The following is a 27933-nucleotide window of genomic DNA, read 5'->3' as shown; positions in this document are numbered from 1 at the left end:
GTTTCATTTCTATAGTATTGTCCCCTAAAAAGATGCACTAAAATAGCGGCTGAAATCTGAGGGGTGAACTCACTTCCGTGAGATACTAAGTAATCGGACCACTACACTTCAGAAGAAAGCCTTACAGACAAACTCAAGATTTGTCATCTGCAAATGAGAAAAGGACAAACCATAGACAATACATCATGGAAATATACCTTCAGGTAGCTTTATTAGTGTGTTACACAACACCAGAATTCCTGAACATGGACACGGTCTATTTATAGACATTACAAGACAGACAGTAAAAACAGTAAAATTAAAATTGATTTTATTTACAGAATTTTGATAAAAAAAAAAAAAAAAAAGACGAATGAGATGGCAGAAAAGGAATGTAAAATTACATTTAAACACACATACAAAAGTTCACAATCACTGTATAGCTACTTTCTGAGAAAGAAACTGGGCTCTATATACAGAGTGTTTGCTTGGAATTATAATCCAGTTGACTGTCCCCCCGAGTGTCTGTACTTCAATGGTTCTCTTTGTTGATAGAAAGGATGAGAGCTCTTCTGTCCATTTGGCTAAACCTCTGCTTCTCTGGAGTAGAAACCTTTAGCTTCATCTACACAGAAGAGGGAGAATGTACAAGGGTTTTATACGAGTCAGACTGCAGTGCACATTTTTGTAGGGAAATAAATAACCACATTCAGTTGTACAACTAAACTCTGGCAGGGCAAAACTGTACGCTGTATATTGGGGATATGTATTATAAAATAATATTTGCATTAAACATTTTTTAAATAAATGCAAAAAAACAGAGCTATGTATAGAAGGCACAACTTTTGCCCTGTTCAATAAAAAATAAAAGATAGAGATAGATAGATAGATCTATCTATCTATCTACATATATACATATATACACATACATACACACACACAGACACAATGTATATTGTAATGCCATTATCTGTATTAGCGTCAGTGATCCAGGTATTATTCATGTATTTTTTTTATTTAGCACTACAATATTTTTGGTGAACTCTTTGTACAATTGGACTGAAGTTATATAAAACTTATCAGTCCAATTGTACAAAGAGTTCACCAAAAATATTGTAGTGCTAAATAAAAAAAATACATGAATAATACCTGGATCACTGACGCTTATACAGATAATGGCATTACAATATACATTGATTCCAGATATAGAAACAAACAACAACAACAAAAATAGCTTTAGCATCTGGCTTTAACCTACTGCTTCCTTTTGTTTTGTTCGCTCAAAACTCGTTTAAATCCTAATTTGGTTGGAATATGGTAATGAATTTTTCAGTGTGAGAGGGTGTACAATGTAGCCGTTACTGTCTATGACCGTGTGTGAGACTTAGATAAGAGATAAGTCAGATAAAAAGGAGAAAGAAACCTGTGTAGTGTTGTTTCTGGGTGAATTGGTTTCCTTGAGGATCTGCAAAGGGGATCTGCCTTCTCCAATATGAGTTTTGCCTGCACAGTGGGTGGGCGGGGGGAGAAGATAAACATATAAGAGGAAAACCTCATTATTAACAGTCACCAAGCAAGAATACAAGCGTATAGTAAATATACAATTATAAATACAAAATACATTTTTTATGGCATATATAATAAAAAAATAAAAATAAATAAAAATAAAAAGTTACCCCTTTGCTTCTGTTTGTTTAGAATAACTTTATTCTCATTCTCATCAGTAGCTGGTCTGCGGGTAGACAGTGGGGAGGAGGGCCCTCTTCCACGACTCTGAACTCCTCTAGCACGGACACCAGTCGCTCCAAATCCAACACCCAGCCACTGGGGCTTAAATACAGCCTGGCTCGGGCTGCGGGTGTCAAACTTGGGGAACTTTATAGCAGGGGGAAGGACTTGAGCCTTATCTGGTTCAGGAATGGCCGGCGTTGACTTCTCCGATGGTTTCAGACCTCGTGCAGGCAGTATATCGATTTCTTCTGCGACAATCTGTGCACAAAGACACCGTGTTTAAAGTCGGTTTCACAAACAGTTTCCAATTTCTTGTTGTTGAGAAGGGCTGCGACAACTAATCGATAAAACCGATAATGAAATTTGTTTGTCAACGAATGATGATTAGTCGTGCTGTTACGGCTTTAGTGTGACGAAACAAGCACGGAAAGTAAAAACGGTAGAATCCTCATCATGTGAAAATGTTTAATAAAGTGCTATTGTGTGGACTGCTTGTAACTTCAGCACAGTCGCACTGGATATGTTTTGTCGTGACTTGAGAGCATCGGGTTGCGCAATCAACTCGTTTGCGACATTGTGATTGATTCAATTAAAAACTTAATTTAAACGGCAAATAACTGAATTCTTTCTCCACTGTTGTGGGTTTCAGTGACTTCTTATGCATTTGTACACCAATGTATATTTTCTGTATATATATATATATATATATAATTTTTTTTTATTATCAAGTCTGTTAGCTTACTGCGCTTCGTTCCATTCGCTCGCTATAACATTTGTCTATTACAACAGTTAACTTCTGTTCTCAAACGTGATTTACTGTGGCTTTACTATACATTTAAATGCTTTTCTTCAATGTTTGTATGTTTAATATATGCATATATATATTAAATTATAATGTATTATATGTGCTACGTTGTTACATTTTCACAACTAAACAAAATGTCAGATTTTTTCTACTTTTTATAAGCATGGTTGTCAACTTGCCATCTGCAATTATCATTAAAAACAATACAAATGCATTCTGAGATGCAATTGTTTTTTTAATAGAAAGAAACAACCCCCAGAATGGGTGAATTTTTTCAAAGAAACATCCCCCATGCACTCCTCAACAAGCAGCACTATAAGCTTTAAAAAATGTCGAAAACTAAAGCTAGTTAAACTCAATGTGGATTTTTTAGTTTTTACGTACACTTTTATACATAAAAACCCTGAACTAGGGTTTTATATAGTTGTAATAAGCAAAAACATCTAATAAAAAAAGTTTAGGCTTCCCCCCCATCTGATTAATCGATTACCAAAAATCGTTCGTTGCATCCCTACTGTTGCGTGAACACATACCTCCTCCTCTGTTGTCTGCGGTGTCTCAGCAGTTTTTGGTGGGGCTGCTTCTTCCACTGGAACAGGAGTGGACTCCCCAGGTTCACAAGGAAGTGCAAAGGCAAGATCTACATCTTGCCTGTCCTCTAGAGGAGGAAGAGGAGTGGAAGGACGATTTTCTGCTGAGGGAAAGAATTCCGGCGAATAAACGCCCTCGCGGCAGCCAAGCATGCTGAGGCTAAGCTGCCGCTTCAGGGGAGACTCGCCCAGAAGAATGGCCTCCTCAGCCTCCTCTATGGTAGTGTCAGCATCCACCTCGACCTCCACCTGAGCCTCACCGACCACCACAAACGGACTGCTGGAGAAAGAGCCGTAACCAATGGAGAAGCTGAAATTTGCTGGGGTTGACGAGCAGTCGGTGGACCCACTGAGAGAGTCGTGAGAATGAGGTGGGAGGAGAGGCTCTTTGGAGCTCAGCTCATTCTGCTGCTCTACACTAGGGAGGCTGTTCTGTGTAGTAAAGGACACAGGAGGGAGCGGAGTGGAGTCAGCGTCGCCACCCATCACATCATTAAGGAAAAACGTGCTCAGCCTTTGAGCCAGTGAGCTGACGGTTACTGCAACAGAGATACACAGAGAGAGAGAACGTTTTAAAGCAAGGTTTAGCTGCAAAATCTAATTCTGGTTTCCTTTTTATTAGAACTGCCTCAAAGATAACAAATGCCAAATATCCAAAAATATCCAACAAGTGGGGCAAGATTAAAAAAACTTTATATAAAATAAACGCAAAACTTATAAAAAGCAGTTTACAGAAGTCTTCTCATACATAAAAGCTTCTGCTAGACACAGACTTTTTAGTTCATATGGCAGGAAGGAGCTTTCATTTGGAGTGAATAGGCAGTGATCAAGCTTATGCTTTTAACCACTAAAAAAAAAGTGAATTAATTCAATAACCATACAACATGCCATCGGCTGAACCAGTCAATGCAAATATATTTAGAATATATTCACTTAACAATACTATTTTAAGGCTATGGACAAAATTCGGATCATTAAAGAAATGAAAACTGGTACAAGTCAACCTAAGGTTAAGCTAATCAAACCACAAGTCATTCCTAATGACTGAATGGGAAAAAGCAAGCCGGTTAATGGTTTTGCAAAAAAAATATGCAAATTGGTCAAACAAGATTAAACACCACATCAGTTTCCAGCAGCAATTTGCTAATTTCTGGTAATTGGATTTGACATCTGGGGGTTGGTTTGGCTAAGAAACATGAAACAGGGTTTGTTCTTGTGAAACCACCATTAAGCAAAACCTTTTCACTGGTGTCTGTGGATGTGCATTCTAGAGATAGTCAGGTTTTTAGTTTTTGGATGCACTCTGGTAGCTTGGGTGAAGACAAACACTCAAAACAAGCACTTATTTTCCCGTTTTGTTTTTATGTCCAGTGCTAAAATTCCTCCCAACAGAGTTTTAAACTGATAGTATCCTACAGTAAGTTTGCAACCAAGTGAACCAGTGTTGATTTAGCCATTGATGGAGACTTCAAAGCACTTTAGTAAGTTGCTCTGGATGAGGGTGTCTGCTAAACGCCGGAAATTTAAAAGGTTTAGTGCTCAGTTCAGTACTACCATTTCTTTTTTTTTTTTTTTTTTTAAAGTACCAGTTTGATTTATTTACTTTACTTTTCTTTATTAACTCACCACTTGTTAGTTCTTTAATACTGACATTTAGGGGGATAATAAATACATCTACAAAAAAGCCTCTAGAAGTTTGTTGCTTCTATAGTTTTAGTTCACGTACTATAAAACTGACTGGTTATACAGCATATTAAACCATGCGCGAGATTAACAAAGCAACGTCAGACATGTTGGGTCATAGATATTTTGTTTTAAAAGACTATAATCACAGTCTTGATGTCACCCAAATAATGACGAGGTTCCCCTTTTGAGTCTGGTTCCTCTCAAGATTTCTTCCTCATAACATCTGAAGAAGTTTTTCCTTCCCACAGTCTCCATGGCTCCTCATCAGGGATAAATACACACCGTTCACCTTAACTGTTAAATTCTGTAAAGCTGCTTGTTGTGAAAAGCGCTAAAAAATAAACTTGACTATATTTTGAGAAAAGAAATAGTTCATCTAGAGTTTTGGTCACGTTGCCACACCATCCTTGATTATTTTGGGCCAAAATGCACACCACTATACAATTTCGCTCAAGTGGAAACGTACAAATTAAACTTTAAATTACCTTTCATACTGTCCTTTAGTGGAGTACGAACAATGCCAACCGTAGGTGACCGCGGATCAACAAACACAGATCCAACTGTCTCTTGAGCTTCTGGGGCCGTAGAAGCAGCACCACTCACCTGCAACCGAGAAGGGGATAGAAATGTTCACAGCTACAGGGATTTGGAAAACGGAGTTAACATCCAGGTATATTTTAGTGGCTAAATGGAAAGGTGTTACTTGTATAGGTGTGCGGTCAAGACCACACGACGGAGACCGAGGATCTGCCAGCTGGGCTAAGCGTTGTGTCTTGAGCCGATGGATCGGATTCGGCCTGGGCGTTGATGCCGTGGACATCTTGCTCTCAGTGGTACCCATGTTCAGCTTCTGTTCCGTAAATGCATTTTGACACAGAAAATTAACTCACTGACCAAGAAGATTCATACAAAGTTTTTATGCATTTGCACAAGGAAACTGAATGAAAAATCCCAGATAAATCATTTTGGTAATAAAAGTATATGGTTGACAGGGACATGTTTGAACACAAACCTGTAGACTTTTTTATTTTGCTAAGATATTAGACAATTAAATGAGATCTTAAATCATTTTGAAAAAGTTATTTTTTATTTATTTACATTTTTACGGCATTTGGCAACCACCCTTTACCTGAGTGACTTACAACTGAGCAGTTGAGGGTTAAGGGCCCTGCTCAGGGGCCCAGGAGTGGCAGCTTGGAGTGGCTTAGATTTGAACTCATGACCTTCAGATTCAAAATCCAATGCCTTAACGGTTAAGCTAAAACCTCACCATGTTTTTTGTAATTTCCATGTTTTCAAATAATATTCTTACCCTCTTTTTCATTGGGAACTAAAGAAAACCTTGCCATATTATTTGTTTCCATATTATTGCAAGCCTGTGAAGTGGCTGTAACACTACAACTTCTCATTGGGATTCATAATGTACTGTCTATCTATGATAGTTAATGAAAATATTCTAGGACATAACTACAAGGTGATGAATGTCAGGAAGCAACAACTCTATTAAACAGAGCAAACATGAATAAATCTGGCACGCTGCTAACTTTTTGTATTTTGAAATTTTGATATATACTAATACAATAAAATAAAAAAACACGTAAATGAAAACAAGTGTTTATTAGCTACAAAATAAATCATGTACTTAGATAACATTGAGCAAACAAGTTAATCAGGGAATAATGAATACAAATCAACCCACCTGAAACCAGCGTAGAAACTCTTTCCTCGGTATACCTGCTTATAACGTTTTTAAATTGCTAAATATATATATATATATTTAAAAAAAACCTAGAATAGGTACTAACAATAGCAAAATAAACCTCTGAGTATGTATCCGATGCACTAAAACCTTTGCTGCTGCTGCTCACACAAACAGCCACGCTGACTATTTAAATCGCGTGCAGCGTCAGTTTGCGGCAATTTTCAAACCAGCCAATGAGAGCTCGCACACGTGCAAGCGTCCGTCTCGCAGATTGGCTGAGCGCTGTCCATTCATTGGCTGTATGAAATGATTTGAAATTCTTTACGCCCAGTGTACACGCAGGGAGAATCCCACCCACAAAACAAAACAAAAACATATTTTCTTTCAAAAAACCATCCAAAAAATTCACACATCCCTATATAAACAATATATGTCTTTATAATACTTATTTTTAAGCTTTACGTGTTAAAATAATAGCTTTATTGGGGAGTATTATTTTCTAATTAAATTTTCTCATTATTACATAAACACACTACTATTTCAAAATTTTTTTTTAAGTTTATTGCTTGGGTTACAATTATCGTCGTACACTCTTTTGGCTATAGTCAAAACTGATCATTATAATAATACAATTATGGTACACAAGATGGCCTCATTTACAATTAAGCTAATTATTTTACAGCAGGATTATTTATCAAATTATAAAAGAAGTGAAGGAGATAAAGGGCAGACATGCCTCCTCAGGTTTCGCGTCCTTTTGTTTCCGTTGGCATCGATTACCATCTTACAACTAGTGGTTATTAGTGCGATGTATCAGATCAAACAGTCTGTTATTCCTTCCCAAACTTATATAAACGATCAGTAAATAGATTTAAACATCTTTTTAGTGAAATCGCTGTCCTCGCGTAGTTGGAATGCAGCCAAGACATATCATATCATATATCATATGATTAACAAAATGAAAAGAAACACAACGGACTGTGAAGCGCTGGATATCGTAAAACAGCCACCAATTATCTGTGTGTTCAGAGTGTTAGTGCATGTGTCGAGTGTTTCAAGCTCGTTTGATCTGTTGCTTTCCACTTATCGCCGGTCGCAAATGACTTCCTTTCTTCTTAAAACTACTCTTCTGAACTTCCAAAACACGTCTCCCCACATTCGCATGCCACCTCCCTCCACTCCTTCCCCCTCTCCCTCCTTCAGTCTGTCTCTCCGTCCCTCTGGCAGAAGTGCGCCAGTAGTGTGTCCAGATCTCGCCGGTCGGCGGCGGTGTACAACGAACTCTCTCCCATCATGCTCAGTGCCATGCGCAGGGTGGACCAGATGTTGTCCGACATTACACTGGTGGCGGAGCCTGGTGCCCGACTCGCACCGCTTTCCAGGTCACCGGCGGCTTGCCTCTGGAGAGAAAGCGCCTCCAAAAAATGCTCCACCGCTTCCCTGAGACAGGCACAGAGCAGCATGTGCAATAAGTGAAAGCAAACTGGTGAGCATGTACACAGTGGGATGCGGTAGAGTACTCTTACCTGTGAGCTCCAAGATTAACACAGCTGATGCCCAGATTGTAGCGACTGCGCACGAACCCAGGCTGCAGCTCGAGCGCCCTTCTGTAAGCAGCAACAGCCTCCTCAGAGCGATTTCCGTTGGCTAGCGTAGCTCCTAACTTATTCCACAACAAATAATCCTGCAAGTGAAAGGAGACTGAGACATTACAAACAATATATTATAAATATTATATAATATTTTATATAATACGATCTTACCATCTTACCCCTGAATCTGACAATCCCTAATATATATATATTAGGGATTGTCAGATTCAGGGGTAAGATGGTAAGATCGTGTGCGTCGGCATAAAAGTTACTCATGCGATGCATCGAATTTAGAAAAGTGAGCATTGGATACAAGTAGGCATTTTGACATTTGATATATTTGAAGTATGAAGATATTTGCATCTGTTGAAAAAAAGTAATTATTTCTATAGAATTCTAAGTACAAAGGAATCGTATCGCAATGAATCGCATCGTGTTGAATCAAATGGAATTTGGATCGCACTGCATTGTAATAGGGGGTGAATCGCATGTTTCTTCAGATTCTATAACCATGAGAAAAGAGCAAAATGAATGTAACTTCAAAAACATTGACATTACATCGAATTGATCAATTACATTTAAAAATAAACATTTTACAAAAAAAAAAAAAACAACAACACTCAGCCAGGATTTAGACTCAGGCATACAGTCACTGCCTTGTTGAACTTGGAAGCAAGAAACTGCATCTGAGTGAGAGTTTTTGGGCTCCATACCGGATACTCAAGCTTAAGCTATTGTGTTGCTAATTTGTGTATGTCTGAGGCAATTCACTTCTCTTCTTGATTGTGCTTGTTACTCAGCAGTTTAGTGGCTCTGGGCTCAGGGGTTACAGCTCTGGGCTTTAGATTAAATTGCTCCTAGGTGTGAGTATGTTAATCTATGTCTAACAATGGACTGATGGGCCTAAAGTGCCTCACACTTTATGTTGGATTCACTTCCAAATATAATTTTGGCCAGTATTTTGCTTTAGTTATCACTACTTATGGTACCCTGTGTCCTTTTTCTCCATATTTATGGCCAAATGCACTATAGTTGCTATAGTAACGGTTTCCAGAGATGACAGGAAACCCTGTTGTGTGAGATTAGTCCAAAAAATATCACTCAACCCAAACATATGGATTTTTCACTTTCCCAACACGCCCTGATACGTCAGAAATGTCGATTGTGCTGCTTGCTCATGATGTGGCTTTACTGCTACACACAGATGCGGTAGAATTAGCTGATATAAGCACTGGAGTAGAGGCTCACTCATAAGTAAACAGCAGCAAAATATATGAGGAGACAGAACACATTAGCTGCAATTCTAGTCCTTAGATCTAAGATAAAAAAAAAAGATCAGGACATGAGTAGAGTTAATTGAATCCCAGAAGTGTCAATGTGTGTATACCTGTGGAGTAACAGACAAGGCAGCACTAAAACAGTCTACCGCCTTGTCATACTCTCCACTCAAGTTGAAGAGTACCCCGAGACCACACTGCAGCTGAGGGTCGACCCGCGTGGGATCAGCAGCCGCCGCACTCAGAAACAATGACTGCACTTCATTAAACAGAGCCCTGAGAAAAACGAGCATGAAAGAAAAAAAAACAAGTCAAACTTATGATGCATCATCCACTCCAGCCAAAAAAGTCTACGGTCACTTGGGATGAAAGGATAAAAATGTCCATACTCTGGTAACAGTGATCCAAATCTCTCTCTCTCCTTCTCTCTCTCTCGAACTCCTTCCCTTTCCCTCTCCCTATCCCTCTGTTCAAGAATATTTCGGTACTTTGGATTGTGTCTCAACCAATCACGAAGTGTCTCACAGGCCTGCCGGTGCAGTGATTCATTAGTGAAGCTGACCGCTAGAGCCATGAGAGCTGTCAGATTGTCTTTCTTGAGCTCAATACACCTGATAATGGAAAAAATGTAAAAAAAAAAAAAAAAAAGAAATGTTTAAAGAAGTAAAAGTTACATTGTTAGAAAAAAAGGCCTTTAAATATCAGCATGTACAAGTGTGTATGCTTCACTGACCTGCGGAGGGCGCTGATGGCAGCAAACTCTTGCTCATTTTCTGCTTGGCATGTTCCCAGATACTGCCAGGCCTGAGGCGTAACAGAAACACAAACTTCTCACATAAAAATGAAGAAGCATTATAGAAGAATATTAGGCAGATAATTATTATTATGTATTAGGGCTGGGGCTGAATTAGCCACAGGACTAACCAGCTGGTTGTCTGGTTCTCTCTGCACTGCACTCTCAAACAGGCGCACGGCTCCAGGGATGTCCCCGGCTTCCATCCTCTTCACTCCCTCTGTCAGCGGGTCCTCGTGGGACAAGTACGGATTGTCTTCCTCAAACTGATAGCCCTGAGAAACAGAACATAACACAGCACACAAGTTAAAACAATACAATACCTCATTACATGCTGGTTCTGAGCAAATTTGCACTACAGAATTTCCAGTGTTCATTATTCCACTTAGGTCACAGAATAGCAATATGAGGTCATTAGAGCAGTGGTCCCCAACCTTTTTTGCACCACGGACCGGATTAATGTCAGACAATATTTTCACTGACTGGCCTTTAGGTGATGATACGCCCGGCATAAAAACTGATATTTTTTAAATTATAATAATAATCATGAATCCGCTCTGTTGTGTTTTGTATATTTTGCTGGCTTGGGGGTTTGAATTTAGCGGTAATGTATTATGTGTTAGCGGCCGGAGCAGCCCCTTTAAGAAGGTAGCGGATGGAGGTAAGACATGTGACCGAGGCATCTTCACATGCATCAGGAGTGAGTCATAGACAGATGTGGTGAAGAGAATACGGTCATTTTCCAAAATAAAACAACGTTCCGAATCAGATAATAAATAAAACAAAAATCATGTAATTTATGTATTCTTTCTGTGTGGCCCGGGACCAATTGACCCACAGACCGGTGCCGGTCCGCAGCCCGGGGGTTAGGGACCACTGCTTTAAAGCAAAGCTAATAAGGTTATATATGCATTTTGTTCCTAATGCACTTAAAGCCATTATATATGTCATGCGCATGTTTTTGGATATTTGCATCAGTACATTTAAAATATCAACAGTGTATACATATTGCAAAATTTAAATTCTCTTCACAAGTGAAAATATTGTCAAATATAATCAGATGCATTTTTATTTATAATATTACTTTCATAATATAATAAAATATTTGAGGTGCTGGGTCACTGATAGGAAGCTCGGGGATTCAAGCCCTGGTATCGCCAAGCTGCCGCTCTTGGGCCCTTGAGCAAGGCCCTTAAACCTCTAGGGGCACCGTATCATGGCTGACCTTGCACTCTGACCCCAGCTTCCGAGGAAGAATTTTACTGTGCTTTATTGGATATGTGATAAAGGCTAATCTATTCTATTCTATTCTTTTATTCTATTCTATTCTTCTATTCTATTCTATATATTATATTATTACTATACTAGTTTATTATACCTATCCCTGGACATTTAGGACAATTAAAGTTTGTATTTTTCTTAATGTTTGGGCAGATCATTTGGTTTCTTTCTAAAAAAAAAAAAAAAAAAAAAAAAAAGCTTGAAAAGAACAAAATGACGACTAACAGCATAAGAAAATATTAAGCTTAAAGCGAGTACAAATGGCTTAAAATAATCTTTTGTCAAATATATGGACAAAAGTGTTGGGATACCTGAATTTTCCATCTATATGTTGTGGTTCTTCAAGCTGTTACCAAATAGGTTGGAGGCACAAAATCGTATAGGATGCCATTGTGTGCGGTGGGATTCAATTTATAGAGTGGAAGATCTTGAGCTCAACCCTACTGAACTCCTCTGGGATGAATTGAGCACAAATCTTCTACCTTCCCAGAGGATTGAAGGTCATTATAACAACAAACTGGGATGTTCAAAACGCACATAAGAATCTTATGTCAAGTGTCTGCAAACTTGTATCCATATAGTGTGCATTTGGTTTAATGTAAATGTGTATTAGGAACGACTAAATACATTTGATCGAGATATTTCCACATCTGCTTCATTTTAGTGTATACGATACACGTATGCAAGATCTACGTGCAAGTCATCTCCTGCCTACACAGACGGTATATAACAATCAATAATTTATAATCATTTATTATTTATATTCAGTAAAATGGTACATATGAGACTGAAATTAGTGTCACATAGATGGAGGCTAAATTTCTTGTCTCGCTGAATGGAGATGTTCCTGTGTAGGTGTATTGTGGCCACCTTATCATACGAGGTGCTGAGGAGCTGGTCAAAGTCAGACAGCCAGGGATGAGCCTCAGCGTCTCTCTTAGCCATCTCCTCCCACTCCTCCTGCAGCTTCTCCCAGAAATCGATATCACTCTGCACATACGCACAGAACTATTATAACACACCTTATCTGTTGCTACAACCTCGAACCAAGAAGAAACAAATGCGCACGTATGCTCTAATACCTCCACGGCAGCTTTAGCCTGCTGAAAATCTGGGCCCGCTTGTGTGAATTCATCTACCCAGGACTCAGCAGACTCTTCTGACACCTATGAAAGAGAAGCAGGCCGTCTTCATGACGCATTATAACCAACTGTACCACTTACAAAAGCGGATGATGGGAAACAATAAAAAAGGTCAATGAGGGCAAGAAAAAAAAAGGAGGAATTGACTATAAGAGAAAACATCTTACCCTCAGTGGCACCTACCCGTAAATGAAAAAAAGTGTTACTGCGCTTTGAGGATCTGAGTAGATCTAATCAAAGGCAGCCTTTTAATGTGGATCTGCTCTCGAAGAATGCAAGCAAAGCAAAAACTAGCTTGCATCAGGGAAGCACAACGTTGTTAAGCGACAGCAGCGGACGGATTACGCATATTAAAGCGGCAAAAATGTTCACAAAAATTATGTTGAGTAATGGACCCCAGCATATCAGAGAAAAAAAAAAAAAAGGACCACTGTGTTTTCGAAGCAGCAGGGGTCCTACCTGACCGACGAGATAAGCCCAGTGTTCTGCCTGTTTAGCTTTAGCTTGGTCATTCTTCTCTCTGTGCTCTTGAGTTTCCACTTGCACAGTCTCTCCCCCTGATTCCTTCAGGAACTGTGCAGCCATTATGGGGGCAGGTGGGAAGGGCAGGGGTATTATGGGTTTGTTATTGAGAAGTTATATATAGGTATGGATTGAGGTTAATGGGTCATAAAGAAGCCAGACAGACAAAGCACATATTAAAGCCATAACTCCTAAACGTGACATCCAACTATTAGCAGTGCATTATAGCTGAGGGAGAATTTTAAGTAATAAACTACATTTATTACTTAAAAAACAGACAAAGTTGTTATTTGTCACAATGCAGCACTTCAGGATGAACAATGCAAGCATGCTCGTCTAATCGTTTTAATTCTCAATAAACAGTACCAGTTCGAATTTGCTGCAGGCTTCACATTCCCTCCTCATGAGGCTGGATGGAGCTCATACCTTTGTGAAGCTGGATGCCCAGTTCTGTGCCTCTCTGGCCTGTGCTTTATCAGCGAGTTGCTTTCCTGCTCTGTCCTCCACTGTCACACTGCCCTCGCCAATCTGCCTAACAAACTGCAGGAACTGCACAACAACAACAACAACAACGGGCGTTACACACCTACAGCACGTTGTGCACGGTGAGTTCAGTCAAGATGTTTTGAATATACAGCGACACACGTCCTGATGTTGCCATGACAACGCTAATCACACAGTAAAGCAATACAAGCAAGCATCCAGATCAACAGTGAAATGGAAGAAAAGCAAATGGCATTATGCAAAATAAAACAGGGAACGGAAATGAGTTTTGAATGAAGAGAGCAGGGCCTCAGAACAAGCGAGATGCAGTTTCGCAAAAAAGCAACAGCTTAGCCAAAAAGTCCATTTACTAGGAATTCAAAATTGGCCAGAATTAATGTGGCCTGGCTTAAAAAAAAAAAAAAAAAAAAAAAAAAAGCAGGGGTCGGCAACCCGCGTTTCTTTCATCCCTCTGCTGCGGCTCCCTGCCGCTTTTGAAAATAAATAATGACTATTTATTTTACATGTATTTGATTTTAGTTTGTTAGTTTTTTTTTTATTTTTTATTTTTTCATGTAATGCTAAATTGGAAGATTATGGCGATCTTGTCACTTTACAATAAAACCTGTTTAATTTTTTGTCGCTTAAAATAAGCGGCACGCCCGCCAGTGTGCGACACCCACTGGCACGTTTTAGTTTGCTGCGGGTGGATAATTCAAGTTTGGCTTTTTTTTTTCATAAATTCGAGATAGACATTGAGTATATTATTTGAAAGTAACCTTCAACTCATCGTCTTTTTTCAAAATGTTTTGGTTGCATGCAGAAATTAAAATTTTCTCTGTAGCGGTTCATTGATTTCATAATTGCAACACGCTAGATCTTTTTTTATACACAGCATACGGTTAAATTTTTTTTATAAAATAAAGATATATGCAGTGTTATCTTCATTGTCGATGTCAAAAGGGTTTTGTGGTTCCCAGTGTTTTCTTTTCTGTGGAAATGAGGTTCAAATGGCTCTTTGAGTGTTTACGGTTGCCGACCCCAAGTCTAAGGTTTTAATTCTTCATAGATTCAGCTTTGCTGATACACAAGAGATACAAAACAACTGAGAAAATGTCAGAAGCGATAGTGTTGCTATTATACTAATAAAGAAATACATAACTGAATTCATATACCTGTGCCAGGCTACAAAGCAGAGAGCAGAGGTGCGTCTGACAGTGGATCAGCCCCAAACTAGTCCAGGAAAATCAATAAAGTAGACTACCAGGCAAAACATTGGACACATGCCTATAAAATGCTTTTATTTAATGTACTGTTTGTAAATAAATGTACCAAAGGCTTCGATTCTCAACAGTCTTGGAAAAAACTTGACCTGAGTTTTAAATCTCACAAGCACTTCTTGGTTGTTTCATCAAACCAATTGTTTGGGGACACAATTTCATTTGAAGTAAAATGACATTTAAAAATATATTGTTAAAGGCAATATAATTACGTGCATGTGCATTAATTTCACTATTCGCTCTTGTATTCAATACTAATTTAAATAAATTTTTTGATTAGAATTTGAGATGCTCTTCAGCTTATCATGAGTGTAAAGAGTGGTTACTTGAGAAACCATAATCTTCCTGTTAGCTCACTCCAGTCAAGCCACTGCCCTTTCAGCTCTTACAAACAAGCCGTTTCTGACCACAGAATGGCCTCACTGGATGTTTTTTGTTTGTCGCACCATTTCCCTGCAGCTGAAATACTGAATTCACCCTGTGTGAACAGAGTTAGTGAAATCTCATTCTGATGTTTGAAGGGAACATTGATTGACTTACTGGATAATTGTGTCAATGTGTATGTGTGGAGGTGTTCATACAGTGCCTTGCGAAAGTATTCGGCCCCCTTGAACTTTGCGACCTTTTGACACATTTTAGGCTTCAAACATAAAGATATAAAACTGTAATTTTTTGTGAAAAATCGACAAGTGGGACACAATCATGAAGTGGAACGAAATTTATTGGATATTTCAAACTTTTTTAACAAATAAAAAACTGAAAAATTGTCGTGCAAAATTATTCAGCCCCCTTAAGTTAATACTTTGTAGCGCTACCTTTTGCTGCGATTACAGCTGTAAGTCACTTGGGGTATGTCTCTATCAGTTTTGCACATCGAGAGTCTGAAATTTTTGCCCATTCCTCCTTGCAAAACAGCTCGAGCTCAGTGAGGTTGAATGGAGAGCATTTGTGAACAGCAGTTTTCAGTTCTTTCCACAGATTCTCGATTGGATTCAGGTCTGGACTTTGACTTGGCCATTCTAACACCTGGATATGTTTATTTGTGAACCATTCCATTGTAGATTTTGCTTTATGTTTTGGATCATTGTCTTGTTGGAAGACAAATCTCTGTCCCAGTCTCAGGTCTTTTGCAGACTCCATCAGGTTTTCTTCCAGAATGGTCCTGTATTTGGCTCCATCCATCTTTCCATCAATTTTACCCATCTTCCCTGTCCCTGCTGAAGAAAAGCAGGCCCAAACCATGATGCTGCCACCACCATGTTTGACAGTGGGGATGGTGTGTCCAGGGTGATGAGCTGTGTTGCTTTTACGCCAAACATAACGTTTTGCATTGTTGCCAAAAAGTTCGATTTTGGTTTCATCTATCCAGAGCACCTTTTTCCACATGTTTGGTCTGTCTCCCAGGTGGCTTGTGGCAAACTTTAAACGACACTTTTTATGGATATCTTTAAAAAATGGCTTTCTTCTTGCCACTCTTCCATAAAGGCCAGATTTGTGCAGTATACGACTGATTGTTGTCCTATGGACAGAGTCTCCCACCTCAGCTGTAGATCTCTGCAGTTCATCCAGAGTGATCATGGGCCTCTTGGCTGCATCTCTGATCAGTCTTCTCCTTGTATGAGCTGAAAGTTTAGAGGGACGGCCAGGTCTTGGTAGATTTGCAGTGGTCTGATACTCCTTCCATTTCAATATTATCGCTTGCACAGTGCTCCTTGGGATGTTTAAAGCTTGGGATATCTTTTGGTATCCAAATCCGGCTTTAAACTTCTCCACAACAGTATCTCGGACCTGCCTGGTGTGTTCCTTGTTCTTCATGATGCTCTCTGCGCTTTAAACGGACCTCTGAGACTATCACAGTGCAGGTGCATTTATACGGAGACTTGATAACACATAGGTGGATTCTATTTATCATCATTAGTCATTTAGGTCAACATTGGATCATTCAGAAATCCTCACTGAACTTCTGGAGAGAGTTTGCTGCACTGAAAGTAAAGGGGCTGAATAATTTTGCACGCCCAATTTTTCAGTATTTTATTTGTTAAAAAAGTTTTAAATGTCCAATAAATTTCGTTCCACTTCATGATTTGTCCCACTTGTTGTTGATTCTTCACAAAAAATTACAGTTTCATATCTTTATGTTTAAAGTCTGAAATGTGGCAAAAGGTCGCAAAGTTCAAGGGGGCCGAATACTTTCGCAAGGCACTGTATGTGGACAGTGAGTATGTAGTCAATCCAATGTGTCCAGATTTGGACTGGTAGACTACATTTACTTATCCATCACACTACAATGGGTTTAATATTTTCTAGTTAATGCGTATAACTTGCTGTCAAATAATAAAATGGAATTTGTACAGGTTTTTTTTCCACTTTGAGTGATTGTTTCAAAATTCAAATTGCTAAAAACACAAAAGGTCTAGAAGAAAAGCGGACAGCAACCAACTAGCAGAAGAAAAGTACATGCTCACCTGTGTGTTTTGAAGCTTGGGGTCGTCGACTTTTGCAAGAAGTTCATTAGCTGTTTGCTTTAGATCTTCCCCTGGTTGATACTCTTTTGTCCTAAAGGTTTATTTAAAAAAAGGTTCATGTTTTAGTTTTCATGTTTTAAAAAAAATATACAGTGGGGCAAAAAAGTATTTAGTCAGCCACCAATTGTGCAAGTTCTCCCACTTAAAAAGATGATCCCAAACACATCATGTATCATAGGTATACTTCAACTATGAGAGACATGGTCTTTCAGCATTACAATGATCCCAAACACACCGCAATGAAGGAGTGGCTTAGCCAGTCTCCAGATTTCAACCCCATAGAAAATCTTTGGAGGGAGTTGAAAATCCGTGTTGCCTATCGACAGCTTTAAAACATCACTGCTCTAGAGAAGATCTGCATGGAGGAATGAGCCAAACTACCAGCAACAGTGTGTAAAAACCTTGTGGGGACTTACAGAAAACGTTTGATCTCTGTCATTGCCAACAAAGGGTAAATAACGTATTGAGATGAACTTTTGTTATTGACCAAATACTTTTTTTCAACCATAATTTGCAAATAAATTCTTTAAAAATCAGACAATGTGATGTTCGAGGTTTTTTTCTTTTTCTCATTTTGTCTCTCATAGTTGAAGTGTACCTATGATGAAAATTACAGGCCTCTCTCATCTTTTTAAGTGGGAGAACTTGCACAATTGGTGGCTGACTAAATACTTTTTTGCCCCACTGTAATAATAATAACTACTGCCATCCAGTCTGTCTGCAGGTCATTAAAACTGATATTTACAGATGCTTCAGGCATTCTGATAGACAATTAAAGAACTCTGCTCCAATCAATTTTTTCCTTTATGCAAGCTCCAAGACATATTCAGTTGCCAAGGACATGATTCATGTAGCTACCATCAAACTGTTCTGCTTATATATTACTTTTCAGAGCTTCAGAGTTCAAATTCTCTCATTCTTTTAAAAAAAATGGTTCTGCATTTCAGCAATCTTCTCTGACCTTGACTTACCACTTTCTAAACTTTATTACATTCTGTCAGACTTCCCCACAATTCCATTTTTTACCGTCTCTCACCATTCTCTCTCTTGCTCCTTGTCTCCCAGATCTCCCAACCACAGCTTCTCCTCCGACTGCTCTAGATACTCTTCAGCCCATCGCCCAGGGTCTGGGACAAACACAGAGAAAGACAGAGAGCAGAGGTCAGATGAAAGGAAGCTATATGTCCAAACGTTTTGTGGACACCCACATGTGGGCATTACTCAAAATACCTAATTTGGAAAAACACATTTGTGTCGTATCCTTCCGTTGACCACTTTTGGTAGGTACAACCAGTGCAAATTCTGCACTTGCCAAGGTTGTTCAGATCTTTATGCTTGCCTTTTTTTCCAACAACTTTGACAACTGACTGTTTATCCAAGTCGTATATATCCCACCCCATGACAGCTTCCTCTTCCGTAAGAGACTTCCTGGCAGCGTGGCTGCCAGACATGTCTCAGTGGGTCCTGCACACGGTAGGGAAGGGCTTCCCAATTCAGTTCGAGTTCCCCTTCCTCCCCTTTTTAACGGGGTGTCCACTCTGTACTACCAAGGTCTCACGGCGAGCCCTTCGAGCCTTAGATATGTGGAAAGAACCTACGTTCCTGTCTCAAGGCCCGGTCCTGGGAGCTCCTTGTCGTCGTGTAATGCTAACTACGGACGCATCCCTCATGGGGTGGGGAGCGGTCATGAGTGGCCACTACGCCCAAGGTTAGTGGAACGAGCTACACCGCTCATTGCACATAAATTGCCTGGAGATGATGGCTGTGTTTTTGGCTCTAAAACACTTCCTCCTAGACCTCAGAGATCGCATGTGCTGGTCCGTACGGACAACACATCGGTAGTCTCGTACATAGACCAACAGGTGGGTCTCCGATCTCGCCCCCTGTACAGGCTGGCACGGCAGATCCTCCTGAGGTCCCAGGGAAGGCTCCTCTCATTGGGAGGTCATCCCGGGTCACCTGAATTGGAGAGCAGACGCCCTTTTGAGGCAAGGGCCGAGGCCCAGGGAATGGAGGCTCCATCCCGAAGTGGTGGAGCAGATATGGCAGAGATTTTACAGGCCCAGGTGGATCTGTTTGCGACTCAGGAGACTTTGCACTGTCCCCTCTGGTTCTCGCTCTCTCACTATAAACTATGGTTCATGGACCTGGTGCCCCTTCTCAAGGGAGTCAGTCAACTGCCCGGTTGGTTCAATTCTGGAGTTCTTGCAGGAACAGTTTGCCACAGGGTTGGCTTCTTCAATCCTGAACGTTCACGTGTCTGCTATGGCTGCTTATTGTACCCCACCCGCAGGACAGTCGCTGAGTAAACACCCTCTCACGACACGTTTCCTGCGTGGCACCTGGAGGCTGAGGCCCGGGATGCGACCCAGAGTGCCGTTGGCCGTTGTGCTGGCGGCTCTATCTGAGCCCCCCTTCAAACCCTTGGCCGAGGTGGCCCTTAGGTGCCTGTCTGTAAAGACTGCTTTCCTTCTGGCAATATCCTCCCTGAAGAGGGTCGGGGACCTACAGGATCTTTCCGTGGCCACGTCTCTCCTGGTGTTTGCCCCTGGCATGGCCAGTGCATTTCTCTACCCTAAGCCTACGGCTCCCCCACTGGACAGTGCGAGCACTGGACACGTATGTCCACAGGACGAGTCCATGGAGAAGTCGGAGCAGCTGTTTGTCTGCTATGGCCCTTATAGTAAAGGTTTTCCTGCCAATAAGCAGACTCTCAGTAGGTGGATTGTGGATGCCATTTCTTTATGTTATGAGTTCTCTGGTCTTCCTGCTTCGTTCTGAGTCAAGGCTTACTCTATTCGGAGTATGGTGGCCTCTACGGAGTACCAATCCAGGACACTGACCTTTGTCAGGTTCTTTAACCTCAACATTTGAGCCAATCCTGGCTCCTCTGTCCTGCGTTCTGGTTGTGTTTACACACACTAGGCAAAAACTGGTCAGTATGGCGCGATTGGACACTCATTCCCAAAGCGTTGTGACGCAGCTCGAGTTCCCGAAATGGGAATGTCTCTAGGTTACGTATGTAACCCTAGTTCCCTGAGGAAACAAGCCGCTGCGTCTACATGCCACACTCCCTGCATCCTCACCGCGCTTACCTTCAGAAGCTAGCGTTGCTAGCGCAACCCCACCGGTGACGTCACGCCTTGCCATTGGCTGGATTTCCCACGTGATTCAGACGTGAGCAACGCGGAGGCGTTCCCAAAACGTTATGACGCAGCGACGTTCACTATTACATTACCGCATGTATTGCAGTAGTGACACTGGTGTCGCTTGGTTTTGTAATGTTAGCCTAGGCTTTTAAACGTTTTAACATTGACCAACATGACCAATTTTCTCCGCACATGTGCATGGATATCACACACAAACAGGTATGGAAAGCAGCTTCTAATTCGCCATTAACACCGAATTATACGGAGATAAAACTATGCAAGAATGGATAATAGTATTGTTTGTCCTGAAGGTTATCGTCTGTCTGGTATTGACCCAAATACTTTCCGGTTTTAAAAAATAATGGTTTGGAGCTTGATTAAAGTTCTTGTTGAAGTAAAGGGAAAATCGAACACCACCACATTCAAAGACATCCTATACAATTGTGTGCCTCCAACTTTGGGGAACCATTTTGGAGAAGAACCAAATATGGCTAGAAATGTCAGGTGTCCTTAAATAACTTTTGTCAAGATTTGGGTTTGAGATCCCAAGGTGACTATGAAAGGAATTTCAGCTTTCATTCCTAATATTTACACCCAGATGTGTTAATCAACATTTTGGTGGCAGGCCACCCAGTTTCAGGTAAGTAAATGTCCTTCTTACATTAACTACAATAACCCACTAACATAAACAAACAGATGCTTTCTTTTTTTGTGATTTGGTTTGTCTGTAGCTTCTATCAGTTGCTATGGAGGGATTTCTTTATTTAGTTTCCCTTATAAAGCGGTGTAATGCATGCTTTGATTTAAACTGTTTTTCGACTTTTTTGACTGTTATTGCTGATGAGTGGCATGCGTCATGTTGTATGGCCTTTTTGTGTTGGCTCTCAAAGTCCTTTTTGAACGGTGTATTGTGATACTTTCACTATTTCCTTGGCTGACCTGACTGATGTCTGGTTTTTAAAACACCAGTGGTTTCTTTCTTTTTCCAAAATATCCCAAATTGTTGTATTAGCTATGATTGTGATTTTCATATTTCTTTTCCCCTCAATCAGCTCTCTGGTCTACAGGTTGGTTTATCCTTTTTTTCTTCCAAATTGCATTCATTATAGATTATCCCTAACTAAAACCATTCAAAACTTTTATGTTTTAAACAGCAATTTAAAAGGCACTGTTGGTACTGTTACCCTCCCTTCATATTTCTTTACAAACTAGAAAGTTTAAGTAAATATAATGAGAGAACTAAATAATTTTTATATATGGTACATTTCGAAAGAAAATGAAGAAAATATTTTTATAAAACCTCATATATTTTTAATAAAAGATTTATAAACACGTTATTACCTTTTCATTTTAACATCAACACTGTCACAAAGTATGTGGACATTTGAATTCCAGACCTACAATCTAGCCTTCCTCAAACTATCACTACAAAGACAGGTGCACAAAATTGTATAGAATATCTATATAAATTTCCCTTTATGGCTAGAACCCTAATTCTGCTCCAGCATTGCAATGCTACGTAAACAAAGTGTGGTTTACGAATGCATAGATTGCCATTAGAGCCTGATCTTACTAATGCTCTAGCAGTTGAATTAATATTTCACAGCCCTGCACCAAAATCTAGTGGAAAGCTTTGCCAAAAGAGTGGAGAGCAAGACTGGATGTTCAACAAGCACACAAAACAACTGCGCCTACATCAGTCACTACTAAGCATATAATACACAAAGCTTTTCCCTACACATGGACAGGATCTAAAAAGAAGTTGTATAGTGACTAACCTGACACTTCGTTAATGAATTCTCTGGTCCAGTCAGCGTCTGCTGCATCAAAACCTGCCTGGGCTGGAGAAACGGCGGTGTCAGCGCCAGACAGGAACTCTGCCGCCCAGTCACCTGATAGTGCCAACGCGGCTACGTCTGGAGCTGAATGCAGAAAGGTTTAACATCTTACACTTTCTATCACATTCTGGTAGTAAAATAATGGCCATTAATCTGGACAGATGCTGTTAAATGACATGCAGTGCTTTAATGGAAGCGACTATTAAATCAGAAATCAGCCTTTTGGGGCTCAAAAATTTAAAGATGGCGATTTCTACAGGCTTCGGTCTAAATACTGACACTGCTGAGCTTTGGGTTAACGTACTGTTCAGCATCACATGCGTGTACACCAGTACATCCGAGTGTTACCTCTTTGTGGTGCCTGTCTGTAGGACTGCTGGTCGATTTGCTGCATTTCTTCCAAAAGCTGGCCCATGTCGAAACTCTGAGGAGGGCGCGGGGGCGCCTGTAAAAACTCATTCACCAGCTGCAAATGAAGGTGTTGCGATATACGAATACATTAAGGGCTGTATTCACACACAATACCTTATGTTAAGACACGATGTTCAGTGTTCCTATCAACTAGTTTCTTTTAAGATTTACAAAAAAGAAAACAAGGTCAGGTCCAAAAAGTGGATGCTAGAGGGTTTCCTTGAAACATGATGTGGCACAATGACATCGTAACTGTGACATAAATAATGCAGATAATAAACTTGCACAGCAAATAGGTTCGTCTTGTCAGGGTAGAAATGTCAGGCTGTTTATAAATAAGGTGATTTATAATTTAATAGAATGATGTTTTTTTTTAATACGGTATCGATTTAGCTCTCTTGTACTCGCTTATGCGAGCGGGCTCGTTGTCATTACACTTCACAAACACCTAACACTTACTCTATTTTTGAACTTTTTCAGGATTTTTTGTGTCCTTAACGCTATCAATGAGTTTTCTGTGGAGCTTCTTTCAGGATTAAAATGTTATGTGATTTGAGGTACCAAAGCACTGTTTCCTTTTTCTTCTTGCGACATCACCTCTTTTTCCACTGCTGACCTATTTTAAGTTTCACTAAAAATAAATACTGATTGTATTTTTAAGCGGCATCTGTCAACTCATAAAAGTCGCAGCCTGACCCCAGATTCAGAGCCAAGTAAGTGGTCAACAGCACATATAGATACCTCTTCCTCGGAGGCTATTTCAATTGGCGTGGGGGGAATCTAAAAGGGGGAGAGAGAAAAAAGTCACAGTGAGACACAAAGAGAGGCATATGGTGAAGTGCTCAGTTCATTGATTCCAACCAATGGCCACATGTCTAATAAGTCAGTAGAACAGTAGTGTTTAGGGGCAATAGGAAGTGAATTCTACGAAGAATAAATCAGTAATAACAATGGTTTTAAGGATTAATATCATATTTTGTTTTATAATCCAACTGGACACCAGAGCGTAAAACTTTCCGCATTTCCACAGGGAATAAATAAATCCCAACTATGTATCAGGCAAGAAAATACATAGCAATTTATACTTTGGTTAATATAAAAATTATTATTTTTTTTAAACCAAACTATATAAAACACAGTAACTGTTAATTAACTGCTGTGTCCCAATTCACCTACTATCTGTACTAAATAGTATCCGAGAATTATCCATGTTAAAATGAGTATCCTAATGATTCCATGATTGATTATTTCTAGAACATTGGTAGAAGGGTGGATCCATAAGCACTTTACCAGCTCTTATTTCTTACAACACTTTGCAGGAGAGAAGAGGAGGTTTGTGACAGCGTGCTTCTGTAATTCAACCCACAAACAAGGTGTAAGGTTTATAAGGTCACTGATGCGACTTGAGTGTAACAACTTAAATGTTACCACTATCCAATTTAAGTACTGTCACAAAAACATTAATGGTTGTGTGTTGTGTAAAAAAAAAAAGAAAAAAAGGAAGAGTAGCATACTGTAGGCTTATTAGGGTAAAACTGTAAATCTAAATATTTGAATAATGATAAAGCCTATTATTGCTGGATCTGTGATGATCACAAATGCTGAGCTCATAAAACTAGGAGCTACTAACCATATAGACTGTATAAGACTGCAGAAAGAACATCACTTATAATCTTATACTCCAGTACTCATGTTAGTTCTCACTCTCCAGTCTTCTGTACTGTTGAAAGATTTATGATCACACTCCTGATGTCACCCAAATGAGGATGGGTTCCCCTTTTGAGTCTGGTTCCTCTCAAGGTTTCTTCCTCATAACATCTAGGGGAGTTTTTCCTTGCCACAGTCACCATGGCTGCTCATCAGGGATAAATGCACACCATTCACCTTAACTGTTGATTTCTGTAAAGCTGCTTTGAGACAATGTCTGTTTTGAAAAGCGCTATACAAATAAACTTGACTTGCCTTATTATTTATACATAACCTGTCTATTACATGCATTTAAAAGATTTCAGTAAAAGGTGGCAAAATGAATGAAGGGAATGGCGATGGTGTGTGTATCCAGGAACATCATGACGAGTTTGTGTGCCCCAGTACCCAGTATTTCTTCTTTCCACAGTATAAGTAGACGAACTGGGACAAACCAAATAACTAAATACAAACTACTTACAGTGGGCGTTGACCTGTGTCTCCAAGCGCCGCCTTCTTGGGTCATGTGACCGGTCAATTTCATGAGGGGATTGGCTCCCCCACATTCCGCCTCTACCAGCTCCCGCATCGCCATGGCAACACAGGGTCAGGACGGCTCGGACAGCTCCTTGAATTTTCTAGAAAGGAAGAAATGCAACGTTAAAAGGATAAAAAAACAAAACAAAAAAAAATGCCTCAACTGTTAAAAAAACAGCGCAAATTCTATCATACAGTATAGCATTTATAATTTATAGCATTCATAATTTATTATTGTCTTCATCAGCAGTCATCACTTCATGGGCTGGATGTAAATTTGCACTGGCATTAACATGCGCTGATTAAAATGAAAGCAATAAGTTTTTTTTTTGGGGGGGGGGTACATTTTCATGCCGGCGTATAATTTATTACACCATGCTTTGTGCTTCAAACATGAACCATTACTATGGACTGCATCGAGAAGTGCATCATAATCAAATCTCCTGATCATACCATATCCTGTACTATTTAAAGACCATGAAAGTATTTGCTTACACTTTAAATCATGGACACTTATGTCAAAGCAACCATGCACTAAAACGATTTCCTTTCCAGAGGCCACCGGTTCAACTCATTAAGCATAAAGGACATTTTTCTAGTATATAATACAAAACCCCTGTGATCAGCCGCATTCCTGATGCAATTTCTCTCCTCTTCTGTGCAACACAATTACCTACAGTATATACGTTCCCTGAGCAGCATCCCTGCAATGCATGCTGGAGGTTGATTTTTCCCCCCATATACACATTTAATATCTTTCTCATAATTTGCGCTCTCATTCTTGACACACTAAATGCCCAGCAGAAGGGGTTACTCCTACATCGCTACCAATCTCATTACTCTATGTGTGCTGAATGAAAGTCATTTCTCTGGGCACCTGGTTTAGATTTCGAATGTGTGCACAATTAGCAATGAATCTGCTTATCCTGTCAGAAAAAGAGCAATCTGAGGAACAAATAGCTTGTGTACCAGTGATCCTGTCCCTCAGAATCCTTTCTGAAGCTGGTTCCTTGTAAAACTGCTTTGGGACAATGTATATTATTAATTGAATTGTACATAATTCAACAAAAACAGCTGTCCACACTTTACACTTATCCTTTAGGTATCACAGATCACCTGTAAAGGAAAAAACACTCTCTCTCTCTCTCTCTCTCTCTCTCTCTCTCTTATAGTGTTCGATAGTTTGGGCAACTACACTTACATTTAATGTTCTTTCAAAATTTTTTTTTTCTCAAATTGACTTTCCTTCATTTCTTAAAGTAATGACGGGCCACCTTTTCTCATCACTTAATCGAGTGTTTCTTGCCGTAATATGGATTTGTACACTAGTTGTAGTAGCACTAATAGGGCTATTGACTCTGTACTCACCTATTCTTCTGCAAGAGACAACTGATAATCTAAAACATATTAAGAAGGCAAGCAATGTCAAAAATGAACTCCTGACAGAGCACACCTGGTAACTGAAACCTATTCCAGGTGACTACCTCGTGAATCTGATGAAAGAATGCCATGAGTTTGCCAAGCCGTCATTAAACGCAGGACAATCTACGATCTAAAAACCTATTCTGGGTTGTTAACACTTTTTTTGTTTACTATATAATTACATATTAATTATGTTTGTTCATAATTTGGATTTTCTCAATATCAATGTACAATGTTGAAATATACGACAGACAGACAGACAGACAGACAGACAGACAGACAGACAGATATTCCCTTTACTAAAATCAACACTGAAAAAACCCTATTTAACTTCACATATGTGAAGAGTTTGGATAATTTGCACAGATTTGCATATAAAAAAAAAAAAATCATGCACTTCTTAGCAAATGGATTATATATGTTAGTTGTTTGCCTACACACCCTACAGTTTGATTGCAACATATCGGTGTGTTAAAACACTGTAAATCAATTCAATCCTTATTGGAAAAAGGTCATGAATATACAGATGTTTTACACATTTTCACAGACACATGTGACCTAGTGACCATGTTAAAGATTCCCTGCAAAGATTGGAAAGTATGTTCATTTCTCATGTTTAGACAGACAGACAGACAGATAGACAGATAGATAGATAGATAGATAGATAGATAGATAGATAGATAGATAGATAGATATCTGACACAGGCTTTGCTGAGATGCAGAGTCCTTAAATCAGCAAGTTAATCACATCTATATTGTAAGTGTTCAGGTTTAGACAGACTTACAGCTGCATTAGCAAAGAATGAACTACTTACCCTGTCTCAGACCCTGTCTGTGTCTCTGTCTCAGTCCCTGTCTCAGTCCACAGCTAGCTAGTAATCAATAAGGTGATCCAGAGTCCACAGTTAGCAATGTTTCATGTCGGGAGCTAACGCTTTTAAACCAGTAAGACATACAGGAGATGTAAAATAGACATGGACTAAAAGAAAATCTTGAATAATATCTGTAAATAAAGCTAGTCAGCTAGTTCATTGAGCTAGCTAATAGACTCACCGCAGCGCAGTCCAGGCGATGAGGCTGTGAACTCCTTATATTAGCTCCTGCCTAATATAATATTTCTGAATGCTAACCCAAGCTAGGGAAGAAATTATTTACAAAACGAAAGAAAAATACGACTCAAAATACGACCTGTCCGACCTTTCTCTCAGTCATGCAATGTGACCAAATCTAGATGTTTACCCTCCCCTTTGACCCAAGGAATAGGTGAAGCAGCTACATGAAGCGCAACGCATTCACCAACGCTATTCACGAACGCGATTACGGAGCGTAGGCTGCGAGGATTTGCGCGTACCTGGCGCTGGGGCTACGCAAACTTCGTACAACTGACAGCAAAGAGGAACCCTGGTGTAACATAAGCAGCTAGATGCTGTTCCGAGTTTGCACAGAAATGCATAAATGTTGGTCAGGTTCTGCAGTCCCTCCGCAGTCATATACTGCATTTA

At 39.7% G+C, this 27933-nt stretch overlaps 2 protein-coding genes across 10 annotated transcripts; both read right to left on the bottom strand.

Annotated features, from left to right (window-relative positions):
* Positions 1-183: 183 nt before the first annotated feature.
* On the bottom strand, positions 184-6642 carry cdca3 (cell division cycle associated 3). The gene is made up of 7 exons (XM_083564601.1): positions 6491-6642; positions 5495-5641; positions 5277-5394; positions 3049-3644; positions 1656-1968; positions 1403-1482; positions 184-604 (listed from the first exon to the last, which is right to left on the bottom strand). The coding sequence occupies exons 2-7, from the start codon at positions 5630-5632 to the stop codon at positions 512-514; spliced, it is 1338 nt and encodes a 445-aa protein (XP_083420727.1). The 5' UTR covers positions 5633-5641; positions 6491-6642; the 3' UTR covers positions 184-511.
* On the bottom strand, positions 6390-27815 carry pex5 (peroxisomal biogenesis factor 5). 9 transcript variants are annotated; one of them, XM_083563780.1, is made up of 17 exons: positions 27485-27763; positions 27247-27365; positions 24954-25110; positions 23528-23566; positions 22724-22841; positions 22316-22459; positions 18425-18515; positions 17329-17419; positions 13527-13649; positions 12519-12602; positions 12307-12426; positions 10287-10430; positions 10096-10166; positions 9752-9973; positions 9473-9638; positions 8020-8177; positions 6390-7933 (listed from the first exon to the last, which is right to left on the bottom strand). In XM_083563780.1, the coding sequence occupies exons 3-17, from the start codon at positions 25065-25067 to the stop codon at positions 7693-7695; spliced, it is 1926 nt and encodes a 641-aa protein (XP_083419906.1). In that variant the 5' UTR covers positions 25068-25110; positions 27247-27365; positions 27485-27763; the 3' UTR covers positions 6390-7692. The 9 variants fall into 9 exon arrangements, with proteins under 9 accessions (XP_083419906.1, XP_083419907.1, XP_083419911.1 ...); XM_083563781.1 differs by having other exon boundaries at positions 27247-27303; positions 27485-27746; XM_083563782.1 differs by having other exon boundaries at positions 7307-7933; positions 27259-27365; positions 27485-27625.
* Positions 27816-27933: the final 118 nt, after the last annotated feature.

This window comes from Silurus aristotelis (assembly GCF_946808225.1).
Source record: "Silurus aristotelis genome assembly, chromosome: 1".
NCBI classification, from domain to species: Eukaryota; Metazoa; Chordata; class Actinopteri; order Siluriformes; family Siluridae; genus Silurus; species Silurus aristotelis.
This window is presented reverse-complemented; position numbering and strand designations above follow the sequence as displayed.

Excerpts from the sequence above, each read along its gene's own strand:
- cdca3 (XM_083564601.1), bottom strand. The coding sequence starts at position 5,632 with ATGGGTACCACTGAGAGCAAGATGTCCACGGCATCAACGCCCAGGCCG. Across the intron at positions 5,395-5,494 it reads TTGACCGCACACCTATACAA|GTGAGTGGTGCTGCTTCTAC; the intron begins GTAACACCTTTC and ends TCTCGGTTGCAG. Across the intron at positions 3,645-5,276 it reads ACTAAAGGACAGTATGAAAG|TAACCGTCAGCTCACTGGCT; the intron begins GTAATTTAAAGT and ends TCTCTGTTGCAG.
- pex5 (XM_083563780.1), bottom strand. The coding sequence starts at position 25,067 with ATGGCGATGCGGGAGCTGGTAGAGGCGGAATGTGGGGGAGCCAATCCC. Across the intron at positions 9,639-9,751 it reads TTTGGATCACTGTTACCAGA|GGCTCTGTTTAATGAAGTGC; the intron begins GTATGGACATTT and ends CGTTTTTCTCAG. Across the intron at positions 7,934-8,019 it reads GTTAATCTTGGAGCTCACAG|GGAAGCGGTGGAGCATTTTT; the intron begins GTAAGAGTACTC and ends TGCCTGTCTCAG.